The 25,573-nt window shown below is 60.9% G+C and overlaps 1 protein-coding gene across 2 annotated transcripts; it reads left to right on the forward strand.

Annotated features, from left to right (window-relative positions):
- Positions 1 to 1,843: 1,843 nt before the first annotated feature.
- STXBP1 (syntaxin binding protein 1) lies at positions 1,844 to 25,483 on the forward strand. Of its 2 annotated transcripts, XM_029999598.1 has the most exons (20): positions 1,844 to 2,000; positions 13,761 to 13,810; positions 13,983 to 14,064; positions 14,822 to 14,898; positions 15,164 to 15,242; positions 15,358 to 15,461; positions 16,303 to 16,451; positions 16,866 to 16,950; positions 17,149 to 17,279; positions 17,691 to 17,798; positions 17,912 to 17,972; positions 18,610 to 18,675; positions 18,883 to 18,963; positions 19,097 to 19,235; positions 19,450 to 19,559; positions 19,738 to 19,839; positions 20,917 to 21,002; positions 21,305 to 21,459; positions 22,408 to 22,531; positions 23,833 to 25,483. In XM_029999598.1, exons 1-19 carry the CDS (start codon positions 1,964 to 1,966, stop codon positions 22,515 to 22,517), a joined length of 1,812 nt encoding a protein of 603 aa, XP_029855458.1. In that variant the 5' UTR covers positions 1,844 to 1,963; the 3' UTR covers positions 22,518 to 22,531; positions 23,833 to 25,483. The 2 variants fall into 2 exon arrangements, with proteins under 2 accessions (XP_029855458.1, XP_040975988.1); XM_041120054.1 differs by lacking the exons at positions 1,844 to 2,000; positions 22,408 to 22,531.
- Positions 25,484 to 25,573: the final 90 nt, after the last annotated feature.

Below are 25,573 nucleotides of genomic sequence, written 5' to 3' on the forward strand. Positions count from 1 at the left end.
GTCTGCATCCCCTGTGTGGGGCGGGGGGGGGGGGATATTTTGCTGGAAAATAAGCGCGAGACACCATAGGGACCCCTGCCCACTGCCATCTCCGCTGTCCCGGGCAGGGCCTCTCCCCCCAAGAAGATGCTGCAGCCCTGGAGGGGGGGGGCAGGTTTCCTACAGCCCTATGGCGGGGGGGGGGGGGGGGGAGCGCTTTGCTTCGGTGCTGGCAAAACAGACCCGAAGGTGCAGAGCTGAGCCCTGGGGGGCATGGGGGGGGGATGCTGAGTACGGGGGGGGGATGCTGGTTGCAGGAATATGCTGGGGGGCGGGGGGCGGTATGCAGGGTGCGGGGGGGTATACTGGGTGCGGAGGGGGGATACCGGGTGCAGGGGGGGATGCTGGTTGTGGGGGGCAGTATGCTGGGTGCGGGGGTATGCTGGAGGCGGGGGGTGATGCCGGTTGCGGCGGGGGATGCCGGGCGCGAAGGGGTATGCTGGGTGCAAGGTGGTTGATCCTGGGTGCGGGGGGGATGCCGGGTGCGGGGGGGATGCCGGGTGCGGGGGTGATGCCGGTTGCGGGGGGGGGATGCCGGGTGCGGGGGGGATGCTGGATGCGGGGGTGGATGCTGGGTGCGGGGGGGATGCCGGGTGCGGGAGGGATGCCGGGTGCGGGGGTGATGCCGGTTGCGGGGGGGGATGCCGGGTGCGGGGGGGATGCTGGATGCGGGGGTGGATGCTGGGTGCGGGGGGGATGCCGGGTGCGGGAGGGATGCCGGTTGCGGGGGCGATGCCGGTTGCGGGAGGGATGCCGGTTGCGGGAGGGATGCCGGGTGCGGGGGGGGATGCCGGTTGCGGGGGGGGGATGCCGGGTGCGGGGGTGATGCCGGTTGCGGGGGTGGATGCCGGGTGCGGGGGGGGATGCCGGGTGCGGGGGTGATGCCGGTTGCGGGGGGGGATGCCGGGTGCGGGGGGGGATGCCGGGTGCGGGGGCGATGCCGGTTGCGGGAGGGATGCCGGGTGCGGGGGGGGATGCCGGTTGCGGGGGTGGATGCCGGGTGCGGGGGGGATGCCGGGTGCGGGAGGGATGCCGGGTGCGGGGGTGATGCCGGTTGCGGGGGGGGATGCCGGGTGCGGGGGGGATGCTGGATGCGGGGGTGGATGCTGGGTGCGGGGGGGATGCCGGGTGCGGGAGGGATGCCGGGTGCGGGGGTGATGCCGGTTGCGGGGGGGATGCCGGGTGCGGGGGGGGATGCTGGATGCGGGGGTGGATGCTGGGTGCGGGGGGGGATGCCGGTTGCGGGGGGGGATGCCGGGTGCGGAGGTGGATGCCGGGTGCGGGAGGGATGCCGGTTGCGGGGGCGATGCCGGTTGCGGGAGGGATGCCGGTTGCGGGAGGGATGCCGGGTGCGGGGGTGATGCCGGTTGCGGGGGGGGATGCCGGGTGCGGGGGGGATGCCGGGTGCGGGGGTGATGCCGGTTGCGGGGGTGGATGCCGGGTGCGGGGGGGATGCCGGGTGCGGGGGTGATGCCGGTTGCGGGGGGGGGATGCCGGGTGCGGGGGGGATGCCGGGTGCGGGGGTGATGCCGGTTGCGGGGGGGGGGATGCCGGGTGCGGGGGGGATGCCGGGTGCCAGGGGGCGCTCCGCGGCGGCGGGCGGGCGCTCCGCTGCGGCGCGGGGCGGGGCGGGGGGCGGGGCGGAGTGACGCGCGTCCCGCCCCCCCGCCGCCCCTCCCCTCCGCGCAGTCAGCTGAGCCCCGCCGCGGCCGCCGGAGCCCGCTGCCCCCCCCCCCCCCGCCCCGGCCCGCCCGTTCTCCCCCCCCCCCGTTCTCCCCCCCCTTTCCCTCCCTCCGCATCCTTGCGCCGCCCGGCGCTGCGCCCGCCACCCGCAGCCTCCTCCGGCTGTGTGTGCGTGTGGGTGCCCCCCCCCCCCCCCCAATATCCTTCCCCAGCCGCTGCGGACCCCCCCCGGCACGGAGACATGGCCCCCATCGGACTCAAGGCTGTGGTGGGAGAAAGTAAGATCCGCGTCCGGCCGCGCTACTTGAGCACCCCGCGGGGGGGGGGCGGGGGCGGCGTGAAACGGACCAGGCTCCGGCTCCCCTTTTCCGCGGGTGGGGGGATGCTGCGGATGCGCAATACGGACCCTCGGGGCGGCGGGGGGGAGCGGGGGGGGCGATGGGACACCCCCATGGGGCAGCCGGCAGGACGTGGGGACAAGCCGGCCCGGTGGGTTGGGGGGGTCGGGGCTTGCTGTCTTCCTCCGGGTTTTATTTATTTAATTTGCGGGGGGGGGGGGGATGTTGAGGCTGTTGGGATTTTTCTGCAGTGCTGAGGGGAGGGGAGGAGAAGGGGGGGCGGTGGAAAAAGGAAGCGAGAGGCTTTCGAGTCTTCCCCCCCCCCCCCGCCTCTGGTTCCTAAATGGCCGGGGGGCGATCGCCTCATCAGAATATAATCAGGAAAGCCCAATCACCCCCCTCCATGGGGGGGTCTGAGCCCGGGGAGGGAGGCTGGGGGGGGGCACAGGGATGTCCGGCTGTGCAGAACCCCCCCCCAGCGCCGCCGCGGTGACAGGCCGGGCGCCTCTCGGCTTTGTCTGCAGCAAATCCCGCTTTAATGGTGATTTTTTTTTTCATTTTCCCGGACGTGACTTCGCTTCCCTGATCTCGGGGCGGCCGTGCCCCCCCCCCCCAAACCCACCCCCCTCGGGCATTTCTGCGCCCTTTGGGGTCGCGATCCACCATGCTATTTTGGGCGGCCGAGCTCCGGGGTGGGGGGGGGGAAGGCGGGTGGGAACGGAGCAACCCCGGGTTTGCTTCCTCCTTCCCCCGGCTGTTGCAAGATGATATTTTCAACGTCTTGATGGCGGAGGGGGGGGGGGGGGGTGTTCTCCAAAACGCCCGAGGCTGGGGCGGGGGGGCGGGTTGCGGCTCCTTTCCCCTTAGCAAAATTAAAGCGAAAAACTCCGCATTAAAAAAATAACTAAATCAAGAGCAGAAACGGCAGGAACCGGTGGAAACTTCCCCCGGGCTCCCCGCAGCCATGAAAAGCCCGTCTCGTCCCTCCCCGCTCCTCTTGCAGGATTTATTTCCGTGGGCATCGTGGCCAGCCGGGGCCGGGTCTCCTTTCTTTTTTTTTTTTTGGGGGGGGGGGGTTGGTGTGTAATCTGGGGGGCGGTGGGGGGTGTGTGTGTGTGTGGGGGGGGTGTGTACGTGGGTGAAATCCCCGCGGGTGGGGTGGCTCCGGCAGCCGCCGCGTTGTGCAGCGAAACCCTCCCGCGCAGGCTGCAGATGGTGCGGCCGGGGCTGGTGGTGTGATCGGGTGGGTGGTGATCTGAAGGGGGGGGGGGATATCCCCCTGGATTGATGTTCCTGCTTTGTTCCCAGTCGTCACCTGCCCCGGGGATGGGGGGCTGCGCCATAATCCCCCCCCCCCCCCCAGCCCTGGGGTGCTGCATTGGGGGTTAGAGCCCAGGCAGCTGCAAAATGAAAGGGAAAAGGCAGGGAAATGCCCCGTTGTTTCTCTGCTGCAGGATCAGCTTTGGGGAGGGGGGAGGTTGGCTCTTCTGCTTTGCTGGGTTTTCTTTTGGAGGGGTTGGTCTCCTCGCCTTCGGGGTGGGGAGAGGGGCTGCTCCCAGCCCAGCCGGGCGTGGGGGGGGGGCTGAAGCTGGTCCAGCCACCCACACACCCCCAGGCAGGGCCCCATCCAGCTCATCCAGTGCCCTGGCTAAAGAGGGGACAGAGACCAGTGCCACAGCGCGTCCCTTATTTTCATTCATTGGCTCTGCGTTGAAATAGGCTGGGAGAGAGCACACACACGCAGACACACACACGGAGGTTCAAGGCAGCATCATGGAAATCTGGCTCAGTCCTTCCCTTTAGGGTTTAGTAACAAACTGCTCTGTTCTTCCCTGAAAAATATCATTCCAGACTGAAAATGATAACTGGTAGCTGGGCATCGGTGCTATAGCGGGGCTATCGGCGGAGCGTGGGTGTTTGGAAGGAGAGAGCAGGGTTTGTGCAGGCAAAATGCTGCATAGGAGCAAGGGACGGGGCCCTTGGAGGAGCACCCTGTGGGGTTCAGCTCTCTCCTCCCACAGGGCTCGAGGTGCTCCTCAGGCTGCCACGGGAAGCTCCTGGTCTTGGTGGGTCAGTTCCTGCCTTGAGGTGCTGTTTTCAGCTGGAGCTGCTCCCCCCAAGTCAGGACCAGTCTGCAGGGTACCCAGACCTCCCCCTTCCCTGGGCACCAATGCGGCTAGCACAAGATTTCCCTGGCTCTCCCTCACTGCGCCAGCCTGCTTTCGGGCAGGGATTCCCCAAAGGTTTACCTGCAGAAGATGCTTGCTCGTAAGGAGCAAGAGGTCCAAACCTGGGGCTGACCCCAGGGCAGGGTATCCCTGCTGGGCTCCCTCCCGAGGAAGAAGGATGCTGCCGTGTTGCCATGGCTTGCTCCAGCAGGCCCCCCCTCTGGAGCTGCATTCTGCCCTGGCTTCCCTCCAGACGCGGATTATTCTTCTGACCAGCTGGTGCCATAACAAGATGGGTTTTGAAGGCCCTTGGCGAGCTGGGAGGAGGTGGGCAGGGGGACGAGGTGGGTGAGTGTTGCAGGAGATCGGCAGAACTGGATTGTCGCCCCCCAGAGCCGTGGGGTGCGTGCTAGGGGGACTGTCCCTGTGCCTCCCTGCAGTATCCAGCAGCCATGGCTGCATCCCTCCAGGATTTGCTTTCATCTGGCTGGGGTTGGAGCTGAGTGTGCTCAGCCCCGAAGGTGTTGCCTGAGGAGCAGGTCCTCCTGGTGTGTCTTCTGTTCGCTCTGCGGCCACCTCCCAGGGAGCCCCACTGGAGAACCAGTCGCTTTGCTCTGGTGCTGGTTAGAAAAATCTCACCCAAGTGTGGCAGCTGGTTCCACCTCTGAGGACACCCATCCCCAAATCTTCATCTAATTCCCACCACATGAACATTCCTCCCATCCTCTCTTGCCCCAGGGCCTCCTTGGATCTTCTCAGGGCAGCCTGCCCCGAGCTTCTCCTGCACAGCCCGGTCCCCGCTCTCCTGCAGCACCCTGCAGTGGAGAGGAGGAGGAGACTGGGTTTACTTCATTAAACCATCACCAGTGAGGGAAGACGGGCCGTGCTGCAGGGGTGACACCTGTGCAGCGCCTGCCACCATGGTGGGCTGGTGCAAGACACGTAGCCAGAGCATACAGAGGTGATGCCCATGCTGGATCTGAAAACCCCTGGACCCCTTCACCTGGAAGAGGAGAGAAACCTCCCCGAGGGGCTTCCTTTTGCTCTTGTTGCTGTTTGCTCATGTTGCTGTCATGGACAGCAAGACATGGGAGAAGCAGAGCAGCCCCGGGATAAGGGAGCATCCTGCTCACTTCCAGAGACAGCAAGAAAACACCTTTCCCCCAGGACACCAGCTGATCCTCCCACGGAGCATCCTTGCCTATACAGCCTCCCGCAGAGCTGACCTGTGCCCGGGTGCCTGCCTGCCGGAGCCGCACTGAGGAGCCCCACGCTTAAATCCTGCCTAGACGGGGTCTCATGGGCCCTCAGCACCCACGTACAGCACTCCCTGCCGTACCGTGTCCCTCGGTGTCCCCATCTGTACTTCTCAAGGGTCCATCCCTGCCTGGCCAGCGCTGCGACGTGATGACTCAGGGACGCAGGCTCGCGCTGAGCTGCACTTGCTGTGCTGCACCTCCAGGTACAGGGAGGAGGCAGGGGCAGGGCTGCCGGCTGCTGCCAGCCTCGGGGCACAGCCAGGGGCCCTGGGGACCTGCTGCCGGGTTGCTGGTGCGTGACTCACCCAGGCTGCTTGGGGCACCTCACTGCTCCCACCACCCCTTTGCCGAGGGCACAGGGAGACTTCAGGGGCCAGATGCTGCTCCTTGAGGATGCTCCGAGCTCATCTCGGGGCCCAGGGTGTGAGGCTTGCGTGCTGCCCCAGAGCCAGGTCTGGCAAGGTCTCTGCCAAGCAGAGGAAGAGGAGGCAGCGAAGGGCACAGGGCTGGCTGGTCCTGGTGGGACCGTTGCAGGGATGCACGTTGCATCCTCCTGCCTGCACGGGGGCAGAGCCTGGTCTCAGTGTGATGGTGAAGTGGATGGGTGAGGAGGAGAGGGTCTCTGCGCCCTGTCCCCCATGGGTGGGAGCAGACCCTGAAGCCAGTCGCTTCCTGGGCAGCCCACTCTTCCAATCCCCAATGCTGGGGAGTCCCGAGGGCGGCATGGTGCCGCCTGCCCCATGTGTCGGTATAGGAACGGGCACCTGGCAAAGCCTCTGCTCGGGCCTTTAGCCCTGTCACCAGGGTCTCTCTAGCCTCCGACATTGGCTCCAAGTTGGAGAAGCTTGAAAAAATATATGCAAAATTCAGGGCTCACCTTCACAGGGTAGAGCAATTTCAGTCTCTAAACCATGGTCTACTCCAGGGGCTGAGAAATACTTGCCTGTACGTGACCATGGAAGGTTACCAAGAATGACAAACCTCACTTTGGCAGGTCTACATCCACCCACCAGTGTCTGCATGTGCAAGATGGTTGAAAAAAGCCACCAATATAGAGGACTTGGACTCTTTCCCTCTTAAAAAGAAAAGTAAGGTCTGGGTCTAATTCCCATTCACCTCCCAGGAAAAATGTCCCAGGAGAGATTCCTTCCCTCTTCCCACAAAATCAACACATTTAAAAAGAGAATCATCATCACATGGCTTTTAGTTGCATGCTGAGAAGCAGATGCTGCGTCCACCAACTCACGGTGCAGGAAGGAACTTGGCTCTTGTGTTTTGGAGAGTGCAAAAATAGATCAAGCTGAAGGTGCATTAATTTATGGGCTTCCACATTGCCCACGTACACGCACAAACGCATGAATGTGCACGCCCACATGCATTGACACATGTGCTATAGGGTCATTTATGGAGCCCATCAGATGGTTTGACGTTGTGCCGCTAAGGGAGCAGCAATGACCACTCAGAGCTGGACCAGCTCAGGCACACATCAGCTGCCCTCCAGCCTGTCCCTGCTGTCCATGTGGGCACAGGAGACTAGCCCAGCCTGGATTCCCACCGAGCCGAGCCTGAAGATCCCCAATTTATTGGTGTTTTGCTCCCTCTTGGTTCAAGGCAGAGAAGAACCAGCTCAGAAAGTCATGGCTGCACACACAGGAGAGCATGACTTACCCCTGGGAGAGGGTCACCTCCCCTCCGGGATGCTGTGACATGCCGTGTGTGCCTTCCTGCTGCAGGAAAGCTCTTGGCTCCTCTTGGCACTGAAGCACTGCCAACATTGGCTACACCAACAGCACCTACAGCCGCCGACAGCCAGGTACAGGATCTCTGCTGGGGATGGAAACACCTGGTGGAAGAGGACAAGCGTTAGTGAAAGGTGATGCCTTCAAAAGGGATCTGATGTGGTCTGTGGCCCATTGACTCTACCCAGATGAAGAAGCTCTGCTCAACTCCCAGATCCTTGTGCAGACCCGAGGAAACTGTGCCTGGAGTGATCCTGCAGTGAAAATCCTTGTGAATTTTACCGTTTCTCCAGTGCAGTCAGTGAGAGTGATTCGTGGGTGCGATCATACATTTCATTTCCCTTATTTCCTTTTAGGTGTGTTATTCAATTTCTAAAGAGTTCAAGACCTCCAGGGCTCTGTCCTCCTCTCTGGGCTCTGCATGTTTCCCATGGCTTTGGCTGGCAGGTATAAATACGTACATCCTTCATGAGAACAGCGCAAATAGGAAAAGGAGGAATTAATCACAGGTTACTATGATGATTACAGTGACTAATCCTTGAAGCTAGAGCCCCAGCAGCAAAGCAGCACTGCACGGCTCCCCAGAGTAGCACAAATACTGCTCGGTGTGGCTTCAACACGTGGCATGTTTCACCAGTGGCCATGAGGGAGATGTGTGGTGCTGCTCTGGATGTGAAAATATCAAAGTTCACCTCATTCGGGGTTGGGGAGGAAAGGATGAAGCTGAGCCTGGGCAATTCTGCCCATGCAGGACTTGCTGCAGCTGGACGGCACCTGGGCTGCACCACCAGCGTGTTCCTACATGAGGCATGTGTCCTCCAGAAAGGCTGAGGTCTTCCAGGTGGGCACCAGAAATAATCCAGTGAGAAAAATAGGTGTTCAGGACATAGACTGCTGGAGGAGAGATGTTTGAGACTTTCTTGGTTTATGGACACAGTGGTCTCCAGACTCAAATCATGCCTGAGATGGCTCTTAGCCACACTGAAGGACATCAGCTGGGCTTTGCCTTCTGTAAATGAAGTTATTCTCTATGTCCTGAATGGGGTTGATGCCCTTCCTGCCGTCCTCTGGTCCCTGAAGCCTGTTTTATGGGGGATGGTACACTGGCACCTAGAGATCCCCAACTGAGGATGTTCAGAGGCAGATACGTGCTCCACTACATTCAAACATGGTTGTATCTATGTAACATTCACACTGTCTTAAGCAATTTGTTAATGAACCAGCAAAAAAGCAGTTGCCAGGCCAACCCAAAGCCAAACATGTTTGTCTTGGAGATGCAGCGTGACAGCTTTTTAAGAGAAGTGGGTCTTGAGCAAACCTCACCATGGATTTCTGCGATCCGGCTCTCCAGAGCTGCTCTGGGATTTTGTATCCCAAAACAGAGGATGCTTGAGGAGAGTGAAAGGACTGAGCCCTGCCTGTGACAGGGAAAAGCCCCCTATGGTTAGGACCACTCGTCTCCTTGGGCAATTCCTACAGCCTGTTGCCCATCCATACAGCAACTCCATCTTCCCTTACCACGTCAGGGCAAGGTGTGCAGCCCATGGAGTCCTGGGACGTGGCAGCACAGGAGCATTTCTGAGCAGCTGGGTTTGGCCTCCTGCATTGCTCCAGGAGGGGAGGGCTTGGCCATGGCTGCTGGCACAGGCCAGGCTTGGGTCAGTGCTGCGGCATCCCTCACCCGTCCTGGTGCTCCAGGGCAGGGTGGTGGCCAGGACAAGGTTTTACTGCTTCCACCGACCGGTGGAGGTCAGGGCTGCTCGTTAGGTTTCAGGCTTGTTCTGAAGCAGGATAGTGGGCTTGGGGCATCCCAAAATGAGTCCGTCTCAGCACAGGTTGTGCTTGGTCACAGCTTTGTTGGTGTGGGCACAAGCGGTGACAGGGTTGGTCCCTCTTCCCCCAGAACCAGTTGGAGACACAGGGCTGGTTGCTTGTTGCCATGAGCAAGCGAGGCAAGGCAGGCCTGGAGAAAGGCTGCCCAGCCAGCTTGGTATAAATAATGTGGGCTAAGCCTCTTGGAGTGACGTATGGGCTCAAGTCCTACTAGGCCACCGTGTCACCAGCTTCTGGCCCTGCTTGAAAACAATGCAGTGGGTCATTTTCATGCCACGCATCACCACGAGAACAAGCCTAACTGCAGGTGATGGGCTTGGGGGAGGAGGTTGCTCTCAAGCATGTCATCTCCATGATTGCACTTTTAAGACCATATTACTCAAGAGCCCTGGAGGTCTTCCATTCGCAGGTGAGATGCGCTTCATTGTCCATAGGCACTGATGTTGTCTCTACATTGGAGGATAAGTCCAGAGCTGTCTGTATTGTCCATTCTTGGTAGAAATGGTAATTAAAATTCTTCCAGCCTGAAGGAAACAGATGCAACGTGGTAGGTCCAGACAAGCCAAGTGTTGGAGGCACTGGATGAGATAAGCATATGCGTTTTTTTTCCCCTGAAACCTGGTTTATCTCCAAGATGAAAAGCTTGACTGTGAGCGTCACCAACTGACGTTAGAGCCTAAAAGCTCTGGCTGGCCAGACCATTTGGGGACACAGGCGGCAACATCTGACCTGCTAATGTGGGGATGTGAGAGCACTGCTTCCTGGGAGGTGGCCTGGCTTGACTTGAGGACCTTGGGGAGTGGAGGAGCTGCCATTTCCCTGGGAGTCTTTTGCTGAGCCTGTAACTTCCCCTGAGTGTAGAATTGGCTCTAGGATGCCTTCCCTGGTGTTGCTCATTTTGGATAGCTCGTATGCGCTGGCATCCCTTCTCCTGGTTAGATGTGCCTTTGCCAGAGGCTGCTTAGAAATTGCCCTGCTCCGAGGACAGGTCCGGGTGTTTTCTCAGCTCCGGCGTTGGCCAAGCCCTCGGTGCCTCGTCCATCCCCATGTGCTCACCTCCCACCTGGCAGCCCCAGCACCGCAGTGAGCAGTGCCCCAGGAGCCCTTCCACTGGTGGGATGCTGGTCAGGAAGGGTGGTACATTGGGCTAACTGGGAAGCAGATGGTGTCACCCAGAGCTGTTCTTACCCACCCAGAGGTGACACACTGCTGGTGCCCCACAGCAAAGGCAAGGTCCTTGTTCAGAGATGCCTGGGGACCTCCCTGCTCCTCCCAGGGGTGTAGGCAGTGCTCACGTCCTGCCCAGCTTCCCAGCCACAGCAACACAAACAGCATCCAGCTCCACTGCTAGCAGCCACATTAGCCAAAACAGCCCCACGGAGCAGCTGTATCCTCGTACATCTGCAGCTTTTCACCTCAAAATTCCCACCTCTTCCCACTTTCCGTGCCAGACCTGGCCACCCCCAGCATTTAGTGTTGCCCTCTTGGTCCACCCAAGAGCTAACAGACCACTCTTCCCTAACCTGAGGGTTTAGTGGCTGCTGCGAGGACACCCAGGAGGTGCAGGTCATGGCCACGTCTCCTCCAAATGTGACACTGTGATCTCAGGCTTTTGCTCAGGTTTGTGTCTTGTACCCTCCCGAGCTTTGGCAGGGCCCCGGCGCCTCTTTGGAGGGTGCTCTGTGGATCTGCCTCTTTCCCAGCCTTGCCCAGGCTCTGAGCTGGCTTTGGCAGCCGGTGGAAGAGCAGACCTTTGGAGGCAGATCTGACCCATGGTCAAAGGCAGGAGAGGACGTCGGTTTAGGGAATGGCTGTGCCTGTCTGCAGCCCAGGCACAGGGCAGCTCTGCAGCAGGCTGGGAGGAGGGCTGGCCCCCGGTGCTGATGGGGGCCCACCTCTGACCAGGGCATGGATGCCCTAAAACAACAAAGCTCAGAGCAATCACCCTCAGAGGTGCCCAATTTCTGCTCTGGGAGGCCCATCTTGGTGCCAGGATCAGGCCAGGGGACATGACAGCACTTTGCACCGGGAGGTGCACAGCCAGGCAGATGCTCCCCCCATCGCACACATCCAGCTCAACCCATACACATGCAAAAGAGAGAGAGAGTTCCCACAAAGCCGGGTGCTGAAGACGAAATGTCCTCTGCAGCAGCTGCCACAGCGAGGACAAGCTCAGGGGTGGCTGAGGCAGCTCTTTGGGGAGCCCTTTTTGGGCTTTCCTGCCCTGGATTCCCGTCCACCCGCCTTGCTGCAGCAAATGGAGGGTGCCAGGAGCACCGACCCAGCCGAGCCACGAGAACCTTTGCACTGACAGCACCTTCCCCTGGGCCCCAGGACGCTCCTTCCCAGCCTCCTTCCTTCCTTCCCTTCCTGGTCCCGGAGCAAAGCGGTATTTTCATCATAGGTGCAGGATTTCTTTCTGGCTGCTCACAGCCAGACCCTGGCCACTTCCTAGCCAGTATCGCCGCCTGGCACGTGGTGCACTGCCACGGCCCTCCGTGTTTTACTCCCCGTCATTTGTGATTGAGTTGTTGGTGTGGGATGGAGAGCGCGTGCGTACTGCCTTGTAAACAGCACTGTTATTCCTGGATCCTTGCTCCGGGGAAGGAGCCAAACGTGAGTAATGAAAGGAAGAGGAGGGATGCGCTGGCATCCCTCCTTCTCGGCTCCGCTCCTGCGCCAGCAGAGGACCAGAGGGCAGGACCGGGGACACACGGGCAGCCCTCCCTGCCAGCTCCTGCCCACGGCAGAGGACAATTCCTGGTTCACTTTTTTGCTGCGTGGGTGACCTGGATGCGGGTGGGCAGTGCACATGGGTGCAGGCAGCAGCTTTTCCCCCCCAAGCAGTGTCCAGCTCAGGGGTGCAGACCATCTGTACCCAGTTACCCTCCATCCCCTCTTCCCTGGTCTAGAGGTGCCCTGCACCCCCTGTACCGATGGCAAGGCTAAAGGATGTGACCAAGGGCAGGCAGGACCCCGAGTTCATGGCCAGCACCCTTCTGGGGCTCCCCTGAGGCAGATGTTACTGGGAAGGACATGGATGTGCGGTGGTAGGAACTGCTGCCTCTGAGTTTTATAGCAGGACAGACACCAGCAGCGCTCAGAGGCTCCCATTTTATCCCTGCTGGCACCAGTTCTCATCCCAGTGCCGCGGCTCCGAGCCTTGCAGGCAGCCCAGTCAGTTTTACAGCCTCGCTGAGCCTGTGAAATCACCATGGAGTGTTTGGATGGTAGCACAGTGAATGAGCCCAACAGTGTGGGGAAACCACAGGGAGCATCACCCTGGGGGGCCGGGGCCGAGCTGAGCCTGGCAGGGACCCTCTGCTCTCCCGGTGAGGATGCTCCGTGCAGCGCAGGGCGGCTCTGAGGCACCAGCCGGCCCCAAGCCGCTTGTACCTGTGCAAATCCCCAGTGGGGCTGGGGGCTGGGAAGATGGGGTGTTTTGTCCAAATTCAGCATCACCCAAAAGCAGGAGTTTCTAGGGGTGGGTGCTCCCAGAGCAGTCCCCTCTGCATACGTCTCTCAAGCCTTATTCTAAAAAAGGGGCAAATTTAGGCCCCAAACTGCCCCATATAAACCCAAATTGAACTTTACCCAGGGGACTGGCACCATTGGGGTCAGTCACACAGGGGAAGGGTCCCAAGGCTGAGGCTGGCAGGGTGACACCCTCAACAGTGGGCTCCCCACACTTAGCATGTTTTCTAGTTTAGAAACATTTCCTAATTGGGTTTTAATTCGGCATTTCCATCCCTTTCCCTGTGACCAGAGGGTCAGAGCAAAACCCTCCAGGGGACAAAGCCAGGGAGAAGCACCATGCAGAGGACATGGCGCAGCCGCTCAGACACAGACTCTTTTCCCTGGCATGTCCCTGCTCTGCAAGGGGTGATGGTTCATACACAAGGGTAAAAAAAGGACCTTCAGGGTTTTGGGGGCACCTCATGGCCCCCAACACAGATGTTCAGGCAGCACATGTGTCTGGCAGGAGGGCAAGTACTTATTCTGGCAAGGCTTGAAACCCCCTTCCTGCAACCCAGCCCTGAAAGGTGACATCCCCGTCCCACTGCCAGGGCCACCTCCTCGGATGGCCTTAACCTGCACCCCACGGGGAGCAGCCCTGCAGGCTGGCCCGCGGTATCTGTGCCCGGGAATATGGGCATGGGCTGGCCCCAGCCCCGAGGGGTCCCTGGGGTGCAGGGGGACCCGCGGGTGCTGCCGTCCTGGCTGGTTGTGTAAGCCTGGCGGCCACGGGAGACAAAATGAGATTGTGGGGGATTACAAGGAACAGGCTCAGGCTGCTTGATTCTTGTTTCTAAAAGGAGCTCTTAAGCCGCTGTTGTTTTCCCGGTGCTTCGGATTAGGGCCGAGATGTATGGGGTGGCCCCCAGGCTCCCCCAAGGGACCCCCCAACCCTCTGCCAGCCCGCGGCTCCCCACCGGAGTGGGCTCCATCTGTTAGTGCCAAGCACGAGAGAAAAACAGGGCTGGGGGGTGACCGCCTCTCCTTGGGTACCCCAAAACTACCCCCCATCTCCTCCCCACGTCCCCAGGAAAGGCACCGGGGGAGCGGGGCTCGCCGCGGCCCCGCACATGGGTGCGGGTTTCGGTGGCCCTAGCGCAGACCCCGCTGCTGCCGACAGACCCAGGGGTGCTACAGGGGGGGACTTGGGGTGCTCACCCCCCTCCTGCGCTCCCTCTCTTGCAGAGATTATGCATGATGTGATCCGGAAAGTGAAGAAGAAGGGCGAATGGAAGGTGAGTGCCAAACCCCAGGGGGGCCGGGAGAGGAGGAAGAGGAGGAGGGTGGGGAGGAGGAAGCAGGGAAGGGGGTAGGTGCGGGCAGGGAGCCCCAGGGGCGGGTGGAGGGGTGGGAAGGGCAGTTCCCTGGCTGCCTGCCGTGCCCCCAGCTCACAGCCCCTCTCCCCAGGTGCTGGTGGTGGACCAGCTCAGCATGCGTATGCTCTCCTCCTGCTGCAAGATGACCGACATCATGACGGAGGGCATAACGAGTGAGTACCGGGTCACAGCTGTCTCTCGCAAACCTCATTGTAGGAAGGGCAAAACCTCCCTCTGAACCAGGGCACCCGCAAAGGCATCTCCAGGCTGGCACAAGCCAGTCGAGGTGGTGGCACGGCCCTCACCCGGCCCCATCCCACTTGGGATGGAGACACGCTACCTCCCATTGCTCATAGACGACTGTCTTGGTGCCAGGCTCAATGTTTCACAGCCTTCCTCCTTGCCTGCTGGGACTGGAGGAGCCTGAACACCTTCTGTCCTGGCAGGATCTCGGTCCGAGGAGAAGACCAGGTGTTATTTTATGTCAGCCCTATAAATAGCTCCCTGCAGCACTTGGAAAGGAGAAGGCAATCCCAGGCTGTGCATCGGGAGGTGTTCGGGGCAGCGGGGGTTTGCCCCAGCCCGGGTACCACCAGAGCATCGCCCCCAGGCAGTCCCCTCCAGCGGAGGGATGTGAGAATAAACCAAGGCAACAGCAGCACGGGAGCACACAGACGAATCCACCGCTCCCCCGGGACCTTGCCAGGCACCCACGCGTGCAGCCCCAGTGGGGCACCGCGGGGCTGGGACAGGGTGGGCACAGCCCCTGCCCCAGGCCTGGGTGGGCAGGGGCGAGCGGCTGGGGACATTTTGGACACAGGGGAGTTGGCAGGGCTGGTCCTGTGCTGCCGTGGGATATCCAACAGCCCTGCCTAGCTGAGTGCCGCTGCCCGCACCCGGCCCTGCCATGGCCCTTGTTTTTCCCCCCAGTTGTGGAAGACATCAACAAGCGCCGGGAGCCGCTGCCCAGCCTGGAGGCCGTCTATCTCATCACCCCCTCCGAGAAGGTGAATACACAGTGTGGGGCATGGGGAGGGACGGGCCGGGGGGGCACGGCCTTTGCCTGGGGGAAGCAGGGGGATGCCCACATTGGGACAGGCAGCCATGGCCATGGGAAGCATCTTGGCTCCGGCGAGGCCGGCAGTGCTGCCGGGGGGGTGGGCCAGAGGTGCAGACCTTCCCCCCGTGCCAGGAGGGAGGACCCTGGGTGACCCTGCCGAGATGCCCGCGGTGCCACCGTGCCCAGCCCAGCTGGTCCCTTCTCTCTTGCAGTCCGTCCACTCCCTCATCAACGACTTCAAGGATCCCCCCACCTCCAAGTACAGAGCTGCCCACGTCTTCTTCACTGACTGTGAGTACCCGGAGGGGAGGGAAAGTCCCTGTCACTAAAACGCATGCAAGCAAGTGGGGATGGAGGGATGCTGAGCGCTACCCTCATCCTCTTCCTCCTCTTCCTCCCCTTGCAGCTTGCCCTGATGCCCTCTTCAATGAGCTGGTGAAATCGCGTGCCGCCAAGGTCATCAAAACCCTGACGGAGATCAACATTGCCTTCCTCCCCTCCGAGTCGCAGGTGAGGCCGGGCTGGGGACCGTCCCCGCCGAGGTGGTCCAGGGGATGGGACAGCTGGGGGATGCTCTGGGTCCTTCTCCAGCCCGTCAGGGTTTGTGTAACAGCCTTGCATCCCTCTCGGCCAGCTCCTCGCCCCCTGCTCGGCTCTGCCTCCCTGTCTCCTTTGATTACTTCTCGGGGCTGATCCGCTGCAGGGGATTTAGCGGGCGCCGCGCTTTGGCCCTGTGCCGGCGGCCGCAGTGGCCAGCTCTGTGCGCTGCAGGCACGCTCCCCAGCCAAGGGCACCGGCCCTGTGCCATCTGCCCCTGCTGGGGACATGGGGACGAGGGGGACAGGGAGGGACAGATGGTGCTGGACCTCCTTGCTGCCATTTAACCCTTCAAGCCTCAGCATTTCTGGGGAGACAGACAGGTGGAAGATGACCTCTTGGTATCCCCACACGCAGCCAAATTGGCTTCTGGTCCTTACTGGTGTCATGGCCAGGGAGCGGCGTGTCCCCACTTGTCCCCAGGTCCCTGGTTTCCTGCCTGGGAGCAGGTGACTGCTGTGGGCAGGGGGTCTCCTGCCTCCTCTGCTCACCCTGGGGGGCTACACGTGGGTAGGGACCGTGCCGTGGAACCGGATCTGGGGAAGGCAGCAGGGTCCAGAGCTGGCAGCCGAAAGCCCAAAGGATGCCCCGAGCATCACTGAGCTCTGGCTGCCCAGTCCCAGGCTCGGCTGGGGACCTTCGACTGGGGTTGAATCTGGTTTCCAAACCCACTGGGTTGTCCTGCGGGGCTGCTCTCCTCCGGACGTCCCCCGCAGCACATCCCCTCTCACCTCCCTCCTGCTGCACCTCCCAGGTTTACTCCCTGGATTCGGCCGACTCCTTCCAAAGCTTTTACAGCCCCCACAAGGCCCAGATGAAGAACCCGATCCTGGAGCGCCTGGCCGAGCAGATCGCCACGCTGTGCGCCACGCTGAAGGAGTACCCGGCCGTGCGGTACAGGGGGTAAGGGCAGCGAGGTCGGTACCCCCCCCAGGGACCTGCCCTCTCCCCCAGCAGCGCAGTGAAGCTGGGGCCGTGCCGAGCACGGGGCACGGATGAGGCCACGCTGGGTCCGGTGCTGGTGAGGGCGTGGGGACAGAGGAGGTGGTGGGATGGACAGACACCCGTGCTCAGTGTAAAAATAGGCTCAGACTTGAAGATGCTTTGGAGAGTGGGGAGGGGGTTAGGGCCCTAAAATCCAAGTGGCACCAAGTGAGCACCCCAAGGAGAGGTGGAAATGGGCAACAAAACCTGCTCAGGTCCCTCCTCTCCCACGAGCCAAGGACATTGCACAGGGAAACGAGCAGCTCCTCCCCATCCCATGCTGGCAAGAGCCACCCGCCCCAGGGAGCTGACCTCTCCTTCTGCCTCCCCCAGGGATTACAAGGACAACGCCATGCTGGCACAGCTCATCCAGGACAAGCTGGATGCCTACAAGGCTGATGACCCCACCATGGGCGAGGTGAGCGGCGACGGTGCCAGAAGCACCGGGGGAAGATGCTCGGGTGATGCTTCACTCCTAAAGTTCCACTCGAGCTCTGCCATGCAGCAGTCGCAGACCCCAAGCGGGGACCCCGAAATGGCCCCAGCTTCCCCTGACCGCCTGCGGGGCTGGAGGAGCCCCCAGCCCCGCTGCTGACGGCTTCCCCTGGCTCTGCAGGGTCCGGACAAGGCTCGCTCCCAGCTCCTCATCCTGGACCGCGGCTTTGACCCTGCTTCCCCAGTGCTGCATGAGCTGACCTTCCAGGCAATGAGCTACGACCTCCTGCCCATCGAGAATGATGTCTACAAGTGAGTGCAGCACTGCTGTCCCCGTGACCCCCATGGCCCTCATGAGTCCACCCCCTGAGTGGGAGTTGGAAGCTCAGCCATGAAGTCTGAGCCTCAGCATCCCTCCATCCATCACAAGCCATCAGTTGGGAGAAAAACCATTCCTGCCTGCAGTCTGGCAGGCATGATGAGCAGAATTGATGCCAAAGGGGCTTTTCTAGCTTTCAGCCCTTTATCCCTTCCCACCATTCAGCAGCTGAAGGGGTACAAGAAGGCAAGATGCGAAACCAACTTGAAATAAGAGCCAAGAAGAGCCCCCATGCCCCCCCATCTCCCCACACCCCCCTAGAGCTGCACATCCCCCCTGGCAGCAAGGGGACCACGTGCCCCCCAGCCCCGTCCCTGCCGTGACGCTCCCTGCCCTCTTCCCAGGTACGAGACGAGCGGCATCGGGGAAGCCCGGATTAAGGAGGTTCTCCTGGACGAGGATGACGACCTGTGGGTCACCTTGCGCCACAAACACATCGCCGAGGTGTCCCAGTGAGTGTCCCTGTGGGTGGTTCGCCAGCTGGGTGGGACGTCGGCTCAGCATTGCCACCCACCCCACTGCAAGGGTCCCCTCCCCGCTGATGGCTCTGCCCTCCTCTCCCCAGGGAGGTGACCCGGTCCCTGAAGGAGTTTTCTTCAAGCAAGAGGATGAACACAGGCGATAAGGTGACCTGACTGCGCCCACCAAGCAGGAACGGGCACCTGGGGGACTTGGTACAGGCTGGCAAATGGCGGAGTTTCCTGGGGACACCCGATGGGGACCTCTGCAAAGGGCCAAGGGTGCTCGGGTCCCTGATGGGGGGAGATGGCTGTGGGGTGCTGGCCCTACGCCTGGGGCTGGGGAAATGGGGCACCTTGGTCGAGCGCCACGCCACGGGGGTCAGTTTGCCCCCAGCACAGGGTCCGTTCCCGTCCTGCAGCGGCTGCCTCTGTCCCCAGCCGGTTCTCTTCCCGAGATGCTGAATCGGTGGCAGTGAGGGGACCCCAGTGGAAATAGGGTGTGAAAGTGGCCAGAAGCTGAAAGCACCATCTCAGCCTCAGCCAAGCGCATGGTGGTCCCAGAGAAAGGTCCTGGGGGGCTTCCTCCCCCCCCGCATTCCAGTTTGCAGAGCTGCAGACCCCCTTCCTGCCCCTCAGCCGCAGTGGAGGAGACCCGGCAATGCCACGGCAGGCATCCCCAAACCCCTGCGAGGGGCTCGCATGGGGACAGAAGTCCTTGGCAGGGTCATCCGCTCCCTGCTTACGGTCTCGCACCCAGCCGCAAGTCCCCGAGGGCGAGTGACCATGTCCCTTTCCCTCGCAGACCACCATGAGAGACCTGTCCCAGATGCTGAAGAAGATGCCGCAGTACCAGAAGGAGCTCAGCAAGGTACAAGGAGTGGGGGGAGATGGAGATGTCTGTGCAGAGCAGCTGGCGCTGAGCCCCCCCCGGGGAGCGGGCGATGGCAGCTCTCCCTGGAGGGTATCCCTGGAGGGTACCCGGCCGCAGGCAGGGGCTGAGGCCGGGGTGGTGGCACGGGGACCTTCGGCTGCAGCCAGCACCGCAAGGGTGACTGCACCGCTTGTGTCTTCCCAGTACTCGACCCACCTGCACCTGGCTGAGGACTGCATGAAGCACTACCAGGGTACAGTGGACAAGCTCTGCCGAGTTGAACAGGTACCAGCTTCCCCAGCCCCACATCACCCCCCCCCCCCATCCCCATGGGGATGACTGGGGCCAGCAACTCCTGCCCCACAACTCAGCACTGAGCCGTGGGTTGAGGTGTGATGAGCATGTGCGTTCTCTGCAGGACCTGGCCATGGGCACCGATGCTGAAGGCGAGAAGATCAAGGACCCCATGAGGGCCATTGTCCCAATCCTGCTGGATGGGAATGTCAGCACCTATGACAAGATCCGTATCATCTTGCTCTACATCTTCCTGAAGAACGGTGAGGAGGGCACCTGGGCAGGGGTGGGCAAGACGTGCAGGCAGCTCCGGGTGGCAATCAGCTCAGGGTTTGGCCAAGATAAGCCAGATGGAAAAGCTCAGCCCTGTCTCCCCAACCACCACCAGGCCAGGTGTCCTAAGGTGACAGTGGAGGGGCTGTGTCCCCACCGGGAGGCATTTCTCAAGAGGACGCCATCTCCCCGTTGCATTTCCAGGTATCACCGAGGAGAACCTGAACAAGCTGATCCAGCACGCTCAGATCCCAGCAGAGGACAGCGAGATCATCACCAACATGGCCCACCTCGGGGTGCCCATCATCACAGATGTGAGTGTCCACCTCCCGCTCCCCGTGGCTCTCGTTGCCCCTCGGAAGGACCGTGGCGCCCGCTCTGCTGTGGGAACCGCGTACCCCCCGGGATACCCCCAGCACCCCTCTGGGGTGGCCCCGATCCCACCGCCGGAGCCCCCGTGTCTCAGGGTGTCCCTGTGCTCTTTCTGCCCAGTCCACCCTGCGCCGCCGGAGCAAGCCGGAGCGGAAGGAGCGGATCAGCGAGCAGACCTACCAGCTCTCCCGATGGACCCCCGTAATTAAGGACATCATGGAGGTGAGCCAGCAAGGACAGGGACGGGGGACAGAGCAGGGACCTCAGGACCGCCCGGGAAGGGACCTGCAGAGAGCTGGCTGCTCCCAGCCCAAACCCTGACACCTCTCCCAGATACGTGCCCTCCAGGCTGCTCCCTGCCTGCAACTGCAACAAGTTTGGGATGTTTCTGGCCCCCACGTGCATGCTGGCCTCAGGCGGGATGCACAGCCCTGGCCAGACTTGCACGGCATCCCTGCGATACGAAATGCCATAACAAACTAGTTGCTCCTTGTGCTGCACCATGTGCCACGACAGGCACAGCTGGGTGGCCTCGTCACAGCATTGTCCACGTCCCAGCTGAGCCAGGGGACGGGCACGGCCATACCTGTACCCATGGGAGGTACCCCATGAGCTCTGCGCTTGGGTAGCACCGGGCAGAGCCAAGAAGTGATTTTTTTTCCAGGCGCTGCCTTCCTCCTGACCCGCTCCCTCCCAACCACCCCTCGAATCAGAGCAACCTCCTGAATCAGAGCAACCTCTCAGAGCAAATTCCCGGGGTTTGCCCAGAGCCGGGGGAATCCCAGGCACCAAAACTGCTCCCCAGCACAGACATTTCCCACATGCTCAGACAGACAGACAGACCCTGCAGCCACATTTTGGGGAGGGGGATATCACCGCAGTTCAGTGCCACCTCTGCTCCCAGGCACCCATGACAAGCAGAGCCACAGCTCCCTCCATTTCCAAAATCGCACAGCTCTTGCCTTCCTCTACCACAATCCATGCAAACCCTCCCCTGCCCAGGGCACCCCTAAACCTCATCCCCAGGACCAGAGGAGACTATAGAGGGCAACATCTCACAGATAACCTTAATCCCCCCTGTGCTGTCCCTGCCCCACAGCAGCCAAGCACTCCTGCTGAGTGCACCCTATTACAGGAAAACAGCCAAATTGTTCCAAAAAGTAAGGCTATGCAAATATATGCAAATGTATCCTGACCCAGCTGGGCCAATCCTCCTGGGCACAGCCCTACAGAGGGGCTATCGCGCCAAGGGCCGTGCCCGGCCCCTTGCTGACCCCCCCCGGGGCTCTCTGCCCGCAGGATGCCATCGATGACAAGCTGGACACCAAGCACTACCCGTACATCTCCACCCGCTCCTCCGCCTCCTTCAGCACCACTGCCGTCAGGTGGGTCTCCTGCGCTCCCCCTATACATTGGCACGTATATCACCATTAGCATCCGTCCCTCACCTGCCCGGAGGGGCCGTATCCATGAGCAGGTCTGTGAGCTGCTCTGCCGTCATTCAGGCATCCCGTGCCTCAGTTTCCCTACCTGTAACAGCGAGCAGCGCTTGTGGCTGGAAAGATGGACCTTTACCTGCTCTAGCAGAAGTTTGGGAGCTAATTAATGTGTGATTTAGTTAAGATGTGAACTCGATGCAGTTTGTTGCATCCCGCCTATGCTTCATCCCTCTCCTCTCCCTCTCTAGTGCCCGCTATGGCCACTGGCACAAGAACAAGGCCCCCGGCGAGTACCGAAGCGGCCCCCGCCTCATCATCTTCATCCTGGGCGGTGTCAGCATGAACGAGATGCGCTGCGCCTATGAGGTGACACAAGCCAGCGGCAAGTGGGAAGTGCTAATAGGTGAGTGGGAGCCGGGGCCGGACCCTGCGCCCCGTCGCGCTGGCTGCTCATCCCACGCTCCCTGCACCACCCCGCAAATTCCCGGCTCCAGATGACTGCGGGAGCTGGAACTCTGCGGAAAGGTCTTCTGCCGCCTGCTGTCACCCCTGTGTCTCCCCTCCCCAGGGACAGGATATGTTCCTCCACCCATCCCCAGTTTTCCTCCCATTTTTCCTCTCCCTGGCTGGTTTTGTTCAAGAGGATCTGGGTGAAAGGGAAGGGGGTTTTGCAACTTGAATTGCTCCTGTCGCCCCTGTGTTGCACACTCATTCTCAGGGTCATTACAGGGAGAAAAAACAATGAAGAGGCGTGCAACGCTGCACGCCGACCATGATGTGCACTGTGCATGCAACAGGAGATGCATTTTCCTGTTGCACACAGGCAGCATGCGTGTAACAAGACATGCATTGCGTGCTCAGTCTCAGCACCCCAGCTGTGCTCCTGGAGGAGCCATGGGTCAGGTGTGGAGGACACGATGGAAGCCCTGCGAGATGTTAGCAAGGAGTTTTTAGGTCCCCCAAAATTCCCCTGGGGAAGCACGGCTGGATACACACGTCGTAGGGCAGGGGCAGGAGCCCCTCACCGTCTCATCTGGTCCCTGGATTCTTGCCCGGGGTGCCTGGTAGAGCCTCTTGCCAGCATCTTATCTGCTCCTTCTATTCCCCTGGGAGCAGCAGCCCCCTCCCCATCAGCTCCTACAGCCCCCGGCTGTGTCCCCCCGCCACTGGACCCACCACCACTGCCCAGCTCCATCCCGCCTCTCGCCCATCTCATCCCGCGTCTCTCCGGGGTCCATCCCCTGCATGCGCCTACGATGCTCCGGGTGGCAACCGCGTCCTTCCTCGCCCCAAAAAATGGGGGTGGGAGGGGTCTTGGCGCAGCCGTCAGCCCCGCTCTGTTCTCCTGCAGGTTCTACTCACATTCTCACTCCCACCAAATTTCTCATGGACCTGAGGCACCCCGACTTCAGGGACTCTACTAGGGTATCATTTGAGGATCAGGCTCCAGCAATGGAGTGAGCCAAAGAAACCAAGTAAAGGCAGCTTACTAACGAAAAAGAAACTCTTCCTCCCCGAAGGGTTTTCTTTGATTCTTCCGTTCCTCCTTTCTTTAATTATTATTTTGGGTTTCATTTCCGTTGGGTTCTCCGATAAGAAAATGCTTGCAGTTCCTCCTTCCAGGTGGAAAAGCATCCAGCGCCGCTTCCATCATCCCTTTGCCATGTCTCTTGGCCGGACCTGGCCGGCTCCTTCATGCCATGAGTTCCCCCTCGCCGGGGCCGGAGGGGCTGGGGGCGGCGGGTCGGGGTCCTGCCTGCCCAGCAGAGCCGTCCCGGGGCCGGACAGAGGACGGAGCATCCCGGGATGCTGCCCGCAGCGGGCAGCCGGAGCGGGGCCGGGGGTTCGGTGCCTGGGGCAGCGGCAGGCATGCGGGGCGGACCCCAGCGCTTGTCCCAGCTCCAGCCCCTCTCGTCACCCACAGCGAAGGCTGGGCGCTGCCGTGACCCCCCCCCCGCCAGCTCTGGGGTGTGATGGGGCTGAAATCCCGAATCGACGGGAAAGCTCAGGTTTGCTCTTGCGGCACTTGGTGCCCTTGGATGGGCAGGAGCCCCCTGGCGTTGCAGACCCCCGAACCCCGTGCCGGGGTTTAGCTGCCGGCGGTTTTACTGGTGAGACCCGTCACGGCATCCCCCCCGAGCCACCGCTGCCACGTGTTGGTCCGCGTGGAGCCGGGGAGGCTGCGAGGGCGGCGCGGCGGGGAGCTGCCGCTGGCACCGTGCCGGCGAACCCCCGAGCCAGGGGCAGCAGAAGGCGAGAGCCCTTTTCTTCCTCCCCTCCCACCCCGTTCCCCTCCCGACCACCCCTTTGACCCAGCGATGCTCGGTGCGGGCAGGGGGAGAGCCGGGCGACCTGCGGAAGGTCCCTCCGTGCCCGGCTGCCGCCTGCCCGCACCCCCCGCCCCGTGCGCCCCGGTGGCTTTTTGGCCAGTGCCTCCTGCGTCCCCAAAGGGTCCAGGAGTGACCCCACTGGCCACGACCCCGCTGCACGGGCACCTCCCGGCCCCCTCCTCATCCCGCCCAGCTCCATACATCTCCTTCATTTCTCCTTTTCCGTTCCTTTCCCATTATCCGTGTCCCCACAACCTTCCCCCCCCCGCCCCCCATAGACGTACATTTTCTCGCAAGCATTTGCACTGGCGTGCGGGGCCGTCGCCGCCAGGTAAGGCCTCGCCGGGGGGGAGACTGGGGACAGCGGGGCCGGTGGCCGGGGTGCAACGGGAGGGGGTCCCGAAACCATCACTGATGCCCCCCCGCCTTTTCCTCTGCCCCCGCAGGGTCCACGCACATCCTCACCCCACAGAAACTGCTGGACACGCTGAAGAAACTCAATAAAACAGAGGAAGAAAGCAGCAGTTAAAAGGAAACGCCGCCACCGACTCGATGCCGAATTCACCTTCCCCGCCGGGCGCCCGGCCCGGGGTGCGATCCTGCACCCAGCCCCGGCCCCGGCCCGGCCCAGCTTTCTCTCTTGTTCTTGTGTTGACCCCCCCTCCCCTCCCGCCGCCTTCCCCATCTCATTTTATCCACAGGGAGGGGACAACAGCCGAAAAAAAATATACTAAGAAAACCGATGCATTGTGTTTAAAAGAGGAAAAGAAAAAAAAAAAATTATATATTTGTAGCTGCAGCTATCCGAAGCACCCAGGAGCTCGTTGCTGAGTAACCCATCTGCCCATTGCTAGCGAATGATGACGACAAAAACCAACAGAAAAAACCTTTCTCCAAAAGTTTCGCTCCTCGTTGGGGTCTTGTGTGGACGGACGGACACACCACCATCACTCCAGCCTCTGCTCAGGCAGGCGCCGCGGGCTGGGCTCGGCTCTCGTGTCGCTGCTCGCTCTCGGCCGGGGGGTCCCCACTGCCATCTCCTGTCCCTTGTCTGTTCGGGGTGGTGGGTGTTCCCGCCAGATGTGCACACCAACATCTGGCACGGGGGTTTGGCGGCGGGGATGTGGGGGAGTGCACCCGGGATGCTTCACGCTGCGGCAATTCCCATGTGGAAAGGGACCAAAACGGTCAAAACCTGGAGACGGGGCCCGTTTGCTTGCACGGCCGCTCCTCTGCCCTGCTGCAGCCCGGCCTCCCCCTTCTCTGGGTATTCCTTAAAATGCATATATATATATAATAAAAATTCAATTTTTTTATATATATATCTCTCTCTCCCTCCATCCCCACGGAAGCTCGGTGCCCCTGCGCCCGGCTCCACTCGTGTCATCCCGTGGTGAAGCGTTCCTGAGCGTGCCGTCGCCCCACGGCCCCGCCACTCTCCGGGCCCCCCCCTCCGGACTCTGTGTATATTAATGACTGTGTCTTGTGACGTTCTTACAAGCTTGGTGTATAGTGATTTAACCAAACCTCTGATTTTAGTTGGTTTTTTATTTTACACCCAAGGATTGCCCCCGCCCTCCCCTGCCATTAGATGCACTGCAATATTTTGGGGTCCATCATTTTGTTCTCTCCCTCTGAAGGCTGTGACCCCCTTTTCCTTCCCCCAAATCTCTTTCTTGCCTCGTTGGTGGTTAGCCCCCCTTTCCCTCCCCGTCTGTTCCTTGCCCATAAAGTTAAATATATATTTTTAGGGCAAAGGCTGTATCATTGCACTGATATTTGTTGGTTCCTCCTTGGTCCTCCCACCCCGTTTGAGTTCCTTCTTGGTTTAGCAATGCAAATGCTTCAGGATCTTGTATGTTGGACATTACTATTTTTTTTCTGTTACAGTTATTTATATAAAAAATAATTTATCAAAAAGGAAAACTTAAAAAAAAAAATAATCTAGTCTGTCTTGGAAATTGTTTACCTTGAAATTACTGGAATCTAAATGTTTGAAAGTGTTGAAGCACAAACATGTATCATCTCTGTATATCTGTTCTTCTGTACTAAAGCACTTGAGTGACTAAATAAAAGCGATCTCCATCCCTAGTGCAACCAGGGCTGTGCCGTGCCGCTTGCTCGGGGGCCAGGCAGGCAGGGGAAAGGCTTGGGGAAATAGTCTCAGCAAACCCCAAATGCCCCCAA

The sequence above is a fragment of the Aquila chrysaetos genome, chromosome 24, assembly GCF_900496995.4.
Source record: "Aquila chrysaetos chrysaetos chromosome 24, bAquChr1.4, whole genome shotgun sequence".
NCBI lineage: Eukaryota > Metazoa > Chordata > Aves > Accipitriformes > Accipitridae > Aquila > Aquila chrysaetos.